This window comes from Bombyx mori, chromosome 15 (assembly GCF_030269925.1).
Source record: "Bombyx mori chromosome 15, ASM3026992v2".
Classification (NCBI taxonomy): domain Eukaryota; kingdom Metazoa; phylum Arthropoda; class Insecta; order Lepidoptera; family Bombycidae; genus Bombyx; species Bombyx mori.
In genome coordinates this window covers 14,193,632-14,202,508 of record NC_085121.1, presented here as the reverse complement: position 1 = coordinate 14,202,508, position 8,877 = coordinate 14,193,632, and the positions used below count along the sequence as shown (strand labels likewise).

At 37.4% G+C, this 8,877-nt stretch overlaps 1 protein-coding gene across 1 annotated transcript; it reads left to right on the top strand.

The window, feature by feature from the left end:
* Positions 1–219: 219 nt before the first annotated feature.
* Positions 220–7,225, top strand: Gr8 (gustatory receptor 8). Its single transcript, NM_001130872.1, is given in 10 exon segments — positions 220–377; positions 459–577; positions 928–1,113; positions 1,616–1,776; positions 2,465–2,587; positions 4,302–4,459; positions 4,740–4,793; positions 6,024–6,180; positions 6,627–6,716; positions 7,178–7,225. Coding segments are annotated over 10 exon segments (1,254 nt in total).
* The last annotated feature ends 1,652 nt before the right edge of the window (positions 7,226–8,877 follow it).

Below are 8,877 nucleotides of genomic sequence, written 5' to 3'. Positions count from 1 at the left end.
CGCTTTATCCCTACTCCGCGGCCGACCGTCACGCGACATGCAACACACAGACGAAAAAGTTTGAGACGATAAAAGTTTCACTTTAAAACACAAACATTCAATTAAAAGCCGAATTCAAAACATAGATAAAGATAATAATTGTATGTTTTATTCATTGGTCAAATAACGAGCGTGTCTATTCTGTGCATACTCTATACTTAAATATCGAAACATTCAAACATGGCTCCTCGATCAGTTCGATCAATGGTCGGAACTTCCAAAAAAGATATGTTAAAGGGAGGATTTTATGAGACCGTAAGGATACCATTATATATCTACAGACTAATAGGAATACTGCCTATCAGTGGACTGTGGCATCGTTCTTCTAAATACAATCGGTAAGGTTCCTGAGCTTTTTTTCCCCGATGTTTTGAATCTAAATACTCATTATAATTATTATTTTTGGTACTTTTTTCCAGTTTCAGTTTAAAATCCTTTTACACAATTATATATGCGCCGACGATTGTCATGCAAACTTTTCTATTGTTAGTTCATATCTATGATCTTTTCGCGTTTTTCTTCGGACATCAAAGGCTGGGTAAGTGTCTACATGTATCTAGAATGTTTCAAGATCTTTTTTTAGAACATTTTCTCGTACTTATAGTACATAGTAATGGAATGTATTTGAATCTCACACGGGTATACTACCCGTATAAGCATTATTAACTGTCTCCCTATTTTTGCTGAGTGTTGAAACCGTGGGAGATTGTCAAATGTTGGGAGCGCCCCACGCATTTCTAACGTAGATGAGCATCGGTGATTACTAACGGTAATATGAGACGTATGCTCAGTTGTTGTAGGCCGGATTGCACCAACAGGTCATAACATAAGACATGAGCTAACGGATAATCCCAGAATTTGCCAATTCATTTCAATATTTGTTTTCAGGTCGACTCATTTATCACATGAACTTCTACACAATCACCATCCTCATATTCATGGGGAGTAGAAAGTGGAAGAACGTTATAAAGGAGATTGAGACTATCGAACTCACGTTACCACGGTTAAGAAACTCCAAGAAAGCACTCGCTCTTACGAAATCATTTGTTTTTGCATTTTTTGTTTTCTCACTGGGTAATAAATATGTTGTTTTTTTAAGGCACCATAATAATATGAATAGATTATCAGTACCCCCACTAACCTAGTTGGTCACCAAATATATTATTACTACCAACCTTTGTTCGCTAAGTCGAAACCCAAATGTGTTTATGCAATATGGCCACAGACAAACTCCTAGAACAGAAGTTTGCTTCTGGAAGTCACCGGTTTTCGCGTTTATCTATGAAAAGTCCGCAGACAGAATCAAGATTTATTAATATATAATATTTGTTTTATTGTTAAGATGATTTTAAGTGGTCACTGTAATCTATAGACATGAACCACGTAAATACCTGGCGGTATATGACCGCCTTGATATATGAGTTCTAAGTCACAGTTTTTACAGTACAACGGCTGCCCTAACCTTCAAACCGAAACGCATTACTGCTTCACGTCAGAAATAATCAGACCGGTGTTACCTACCCGTCTGGGCTCTCAAAACAAACGACCACCTATAAATTATTTATTAACATTTCAGCGGAGGTTGTTCTAATTCTACAGTTCACGCTACGACTGACGAAGCAACGCCACGTTCTGCCCGGAGACTCGGGATTGTACCTCAGATCGTACTTTGTGTATATATTTCCTTATCTTTACGATCATTTCCCTTTTAGTTATGTGATGGGATTCATTGTTCAGGTAAATTTTAAGATTAATAATTATTACCTTTCTGGTTGCAGGGCAGTTTGAGTTTGGAATTGCTACTGGTAGGGCGGCTTGTGATAGGCCTGTTTCTGCTGGGAAATAGTGATGTTCTCCGGTTTGAGGCAGCCGTTGTACTATGGAACAGAGACTTAGAACTCACATATCAGGCGGGTAGCCGTCGTGCTGTTTGAATCTGAATGTTGGGCGACGAAAGTAAAGCATGAAAGAGGAGTGTATGCGGCAGAGATGCGAATGTTCAGATGGATATGTGAAGTGAAAAGAATGGACAAGATAAAGAATGAGTACATCAGAAGAAGTGTGAAAGTAGAGAATAGTAAAAAGCCCCGGTAATTGACAAATTAAAGAGCGGACGGTTAGCGTGGTATGGATATGTAATGCGTAGAGAGGAGATGCATGTGACTAGGAGATGTATGGAAATGGTAGTGCAAGGTAGAGGGGGAAGAGGTCGACCGAAAAAGATGGAGTGTGTGAATGACGACATTAGACAAAGAAAAAAATGTAGTTGTAGACAAGCAAATCCTTGGTACTAAAACTATATTATTAAATGACCCGCTTATAAATATAGGATTTCAGTATTATGTGTATCAGCAAAACACGCATTTAGAAGTACAAGTTGGAAAAAAAACAACATAATAAAATATACCAATGATTTTTGTTTCAGATTATCAAGGTACAAGGCATAATTACATTAAATATGGTAAACTGTAGTGTTGTTATTTTGAGCATATATCTAACGAACAGATTGAAACATTACAACAGAATTGTATTCGCTAAAGGAAGTAAAGTAAGTGACATAATTGAAAAATTCTAAATTCGTCAAGTTTCTGTTATTTGGAAACATGCTGTTCATTAAATCCGAAATTAGTGGTGTCAATAAATAATCACTGTACATAATTATAAAAAAAAAACTTAAATGTGGCTCAAAATTTATCTAGGGAGTTACAACACTCCGTAGTCACCAATGCAATAGCGACTTCTTTCTACACGAGTTGTAGATAGCCGTGTCATCGGCGAAGAGCGCTAGAATCTCCTGAGACCGGGTAATATCATTAATATACAAACAAAATAATAACGGAGAGAGCACGGAGCCTTGGGGACTCCGGCCGTCAAATGACGGAGATGAGAGCAAGTTCCCTCTACTCGATATCGAAACGAACGGTTCGACAAGAAGTCTCGTATGATGAGCACGAGTCTGCACCAGACGGCGTTGCGAGCGGCAATAAATTTTATGGCGTGTGACCGGCATAATCGTTATTTTCAACCTCATTTGTTGGTGCGATTCAAAGCGATTAACTCTGAAAGGAAACATCACCCTTGCGTTGGACTCATCGAAGTAGTAAGGCAGAAAATATTACCCAAGTGAAGTTGTAAGATAATTTAAGGTCGACAATTCAATGCCTCGTTTAAAAATTCGCTATAAAGCTATTACCGGAGCCAATAATTATAAACTAGTTAATTACCGCGAATAAATATCAATATTTATTTACTGAACGAAGCAAGAATACCATTTTATTAATTTAGCTGCTTTCATGATATCTTCTTAGAACCTAAAGTTTGGACTTATTATGTTTTTCATAAAAAGAGTTTTTCACTTTTTGTTTGTAATTATGCGTAGGTAATAACTGTTTTTTATATATAACAAAATAATTAGGTTTGAAAATAGCAATAGCTCTCAGATTATTTCTGTATGGCATAATCTGATGATTACCAGGCATTACCAGTCATGCATGTACGCAATGTCGCAGGCACAGCCAAGTCGCCATCTACCATTGATGACTCTCCTCAAACCTTCTTTGTAGAAGGATGACATGTAGGGTTCTTAATAGTATAAGCACTGACGACACACCAGGCGGGCGTTCTATTGTCAGCTCATAAAGTAGCTATTACCAGATCTTTATGTAGCAAATTTATTTATTTTTATAGCGACTAACAAAGTCTGACATTTACGTCTACTCGGCAATTTCGATACCACGTATTACCAGAGTTCGCTTACTTTGTATTTTTGTTGTTCACTATAATAAATACTATTTAACCGTACGTTTGTACCGTAAAGTATTTTCTGAAATTTATTTCTATTAAGTGAACAGAGGAAATGACTCATCGCTTTTGAAGTTTTCATGAACTTCTTGGACAGAAACCCTATTTCTAATTTATTCATCTGGTTGAACAGCCAATTTTCCTAACAGTTGAGATTTGGTCTTCGTGACTCAAGGTGAGTGATGATATTCACGTTCTGGTATTGAGCCATCAAGCCTCAACTCTGTTGCGCTTCATGTGGGTCCTATCGTCAAAATAAAACTGTTTTTGGCTTATAGGCAGGCCATAATATAGACACTTTCACTTTTAATTTCTTTACCAGCGGCTTGGACAGAGGAGAATCGGCAAGAAACTACAAGGCTTGCTCTTTTTCAATACACACAGATATGTCCCTCGTATTCCTCTACTTAAATTCAATAATTTTATATTTTATATTTATAATAAAGACAATTCTTTCACAGACAAATAACACCAGACTGAAGTGGGTCGAACTGAATCTTCTATACACGAGGATATCTAACTTGGTTAAGATTATAGATAAAAATCTGAACCCTTTCGTCTTTATATCCTTTACCGCTAATTTAAGTTATATCTGCGCACAACTGTTTTACATATTGAAGTAAGTTAATGTTAATTAATATTCTCTTCTCTAGTTCTTCTCTAGTTAAGGTAAATTTGAAGTCTTTAAAATTGAACGTCAATTTTAGCTACCGATTTAAATTTAGCAGTTAGAATTTAAGAAAACTGTATCATTTGGATTTGCGAAAGTTTTTTTCTTTGGGTGTAATTTTACAAACATTTAAACTAAATACTTGACGAGATACATACTGATTTGAACGTTGATTATACAAATTGAGTGTATGAAAATTATATTTAATTATTTTTATACATTATTTCAGTAAATTAACAAGTAGCAGGACTGTCAAAATTACGTCTTTTCTAGAGGATAAAAGGTAAGTGTTTCATCGCTGAATCTACGAATTTGATTCCTACAAAGTAATGTAAGTGGCTTAGAATTAGACCGCCCGTCTCTTTCCGTCACTGTCATAATAGGCAACCACGAGATGCACTGGAGGATGGGCATCAACGTTCTCTGAGAATTATGCCAACACAATGCTATCGCCTTGCGTGTACTCGCAGCGGTAGGCACCGGCTTGGCTCCGCTGTTGGCATTGCTGAAGTCCATGGGCGACGGTAAACAGTTACCATCAAGTGGGCCATATGCTCGTCTGCCTACAAGGGCAACGAAAAAAAAAAAAACGTACTGAACGCATAATGTGACCACCATTGGCCGTCTGGCGTAGTGGTAAGTGACATGGTCACTACACAAGGGGGTCGCGGGTTCGAATCCCGCCAAGGGAGGATATTTGTCTGATAATAAATATAAATGTCTTTTCCAGGGTTATGGATGTATATTAAATATATGTATGTGTATAATAAAAATCTTACATTTATTTCCGTTATCTGGTACCTGTAACACAAGTTCTTTACGAACTTATCACGGGACCAGTTAACGTGGCGTGATTGTTAGTAAATATTTATTTATTTATTATTATTATTATTATTATCCTCCCCATTTCTACCGTGACGCAGTCATTACAGCACTATCGAGCCTCGAACCTCATGTTTCAAAGCGGTACTTTTCCGTTTGCCGGACGTAAGTGTCGTCAACTGTAAATCAAACCTAATCCGGCCATCTGGTGTAGTGGTAAGTGACATGGTCACTACACGAGGGGGTCGCGAGTTCGAATCCCGCCAAGGGAAGATATTTGTAAGATAAATATAAAATATATTTTCCAGGGTTATGGATGTATATTAAATATATGTATGTTTATAATAAAAAAATCTTACATTTATATCCGTTATCTGGTACCTGTAACACAAGTTCTTTACGAACTTATCACGGGACCTGATAACGTGGCGTAAAAAAAAAAACCAAGTCGCCAATAGAAACCAATGATAGTAATGCATTTCGGTTAGAAGAGTGGGACAGCCGTTGTAACTATAGTGAGATCTTTGAACTTATATCTCAAGTTGGGTGGCGCATTTACGTTGTAGATGTCTATGGGCTCCGATAACCACGTAAAACTATGTGGGCTGTGAGCTTGTCCAACCATATAAGCAATAAAAAAAATGACACAAAAAATATTAAAAGTTTATTTCAAAAATTAATCCTGTTTCAGATCTGACTGGGAAACAGTACTGTACATATCAATTTCCTTCGCTTTAGTTGTGTTGAAAGTGCTTTTGGTCTCCATCATCGCCGCTGAAGTCCACACGACGAGCAGAGAACCATTGCGGCTTCTTTATACGTTGCCTACTGCTGAATATACTATCGAAGTTAGTTTTGTGTGGTATTAATCTTTAATGGTGCGCGGAAATGTACCCAAAATATCTAAAGTATTGGGTGTCTTGTGCGGTTAAGCCGCAACCAGTTTAACCTTTGTCTTATATGGAAATGTTCGTGTTTTTTTTAATACCTTGAAGTTTTTCTAAGATCTAAGAACAGAGATTACAAAAGCTCTATGAGCTTGAAAGTCTTTTTTACTTTTGCTTTAGTCAATGTGCAATGCAAAAAATAAAAATTATCGATCGTTTTTTGTGTCAAGTCATTAATTTTAATATTTGACAATGTTTTTATACATATATGGCCCTCTTCATTCGGGGTCTGAACGGAAAGTAGAAATTCAGCCAAGTAATTAATTGACTATCAGGATTTAGCCAATTTAGAAACTACTGCCAATTCTAATCCATTTATTAACATGTATTTCTTCGTTTAATTTCAGACGCAGCGGTTAATGACCCAAGTTTATTACTCAAATTTATCTTTGAGCGGACTCAACTTTTTCCATATTACGCGTGGAATGTTGTTAGGGGTATGTATTTAGATTTGTGTTTAATAACACAGATAGGCGCTACGGTGAATAGGATGGCGGTACATGGTCATAAAGCCTTTTTTTTATTGCTTAGGTGGTTGAACGAACTCACGGCCCACCTGATGTTAAATGGTTACCGGAGCCCATAAACATGTACAACGTAAATGCCGCCATCTACCTCGAGATATGAGTTCTAAGGTTTCCTCGGCTTTTCTGCTAAAATTGAATGAATCGCTTCCAGATTTTTAGCAGAGAAAAACAAAATGTTCACACGGTAAATGGAGACATTAATACTGTGAATTCTATGGACTTCGCATCTATGGGTGGGTCATCGCTTATAAAAAAATACTGGCCAGTAGTAGAAGTGAGCTAAATCGTTCAATTACAAAAACGAAAAGAGGTTATTTCTTTATGAAGATCACTCAATTGAAAAACTCATGTTAATCTTGTTCTTTCCCCAGATGGTGGCTACTCTGTTGACGTACGAAATAGTATTACTTCAAATTTAAAAATCGAATGAAGTACCTTTTGTAAAGTTTTGACTATAAAATTATTATTTCTGAAATAAAAATCACGAAGAAAGATTAATAAAACTGTAGAGACAACAATGATTTTTTCCTCAATGACGTCATTCGTAACTTACAAGCACCGCTTTATCGTATGTATGTAAAAGCTACAAATACGATTAGCACAGCAGTTGCTTTGCTCTGTCATAAGCCTGCACTGATCTAACCTTGGGACAACATTGAGAGATCTTTTTACTGGTTGCTCTGGAATAAATTATCCTCCTTGGCAATATCGGAGTACCCTTCTTCAATCGTGTTTTGAAAAGAGTTCTTAATTGTACCTAGGCAGTGCCTTGATTATGTCCCTAGTATTGTTGATTTTCATAAGATACGATACGCCGGCCCTCAAGTAAACTAAGCCCCGTCTAGACGAATTAATTATCGGATAATTAAAAAAAATCAGGAACCCAGTATTTTCCATCCACAGCTAATTAAAATGAGTCACATTGAAAATGAAAAACAAGTTAAATACACGTAGGTTTACATTTAAGGGTTCTGTAGTGAAGGCTTTTTTGTGAACTCTCAATAGCATATAACTAAAAAAGTTATATAAATATCCAAACGTTAGACGCTAATAGCCCATTCGCAAACCGATTTCACTGGCTTTTTTCACTTAATACTTCAAAACGTGGACGGGGCAGACAATTTTACGACAATATTTTTCTTCTTCTTGCTTAAATATTAAAGGTAACCTCGGTAAGAAACTTTAATTTTATTATATAGTCTTATTAGACCAGATACGGGTACTTGCTTTTTACTTTTCCATTTTGTTGCTACGTTACGAATTACTTGCAGCATATTACTAAACGCAGCGTTCGGAAACCTACGTAAAATCTTCTCATCACAAATACCACAGTGTCTCAAGACAAAAGTCTTTGATCAGTGTGTGCTGCCAGTGATGACATATGGCACTGAGACGTGGTCGCTCACAATGGTCCTTATGAGAAGGCTCAAGGTCACCCAAAGAGCAATGGAGAGGGCTTTGTTCGGAGTTTCCCTGCGAGATCAAATCAGAAATGAGGAGATTCGCAGGAAATAATGTTAACCGACATAGCCCAAAGGATTGCGACATTGAAGTGGCATTGGGCAGGACACATCGCTCGTAGAACGGATGGCTGTGGGGCCAGAAAGTTCTTGAGTGGCAACCGCGTACCGGAAGACGTAGCGTGGGTAGGCCTCCCACAAGATGGACCGACGACCTATTGAGGTTCGCAGGGATCCCCTGGATGCAGGCAGCGCAGGACCAGTCTTTGTGGCGAGGCTTGGGGGAGGCCTATGTCCAGCAGTGGACGTCTGTGGGCTGATAATAATAATAATAATAATATTACTAAACCGAACTTTAAATCGTAACGCATTATTGCTTCACGGCAGAAATAGGGTGATGGTACCTACCCGTGCGGGCTCACAAGAAGTCCTACCATACATACATAATTATTTACAACATATGAACAACAGCTATATCGATGTTAGCCCCTCCAGACAAAAAGCAAACTAACATTAATGTTTGGTCCAAGTGAGAATCGAGCTCACGACCCTTGGCATGACATTTAACGGCGCTAACTAAATCTAAACTCTAACTAAATCAGTTATACATT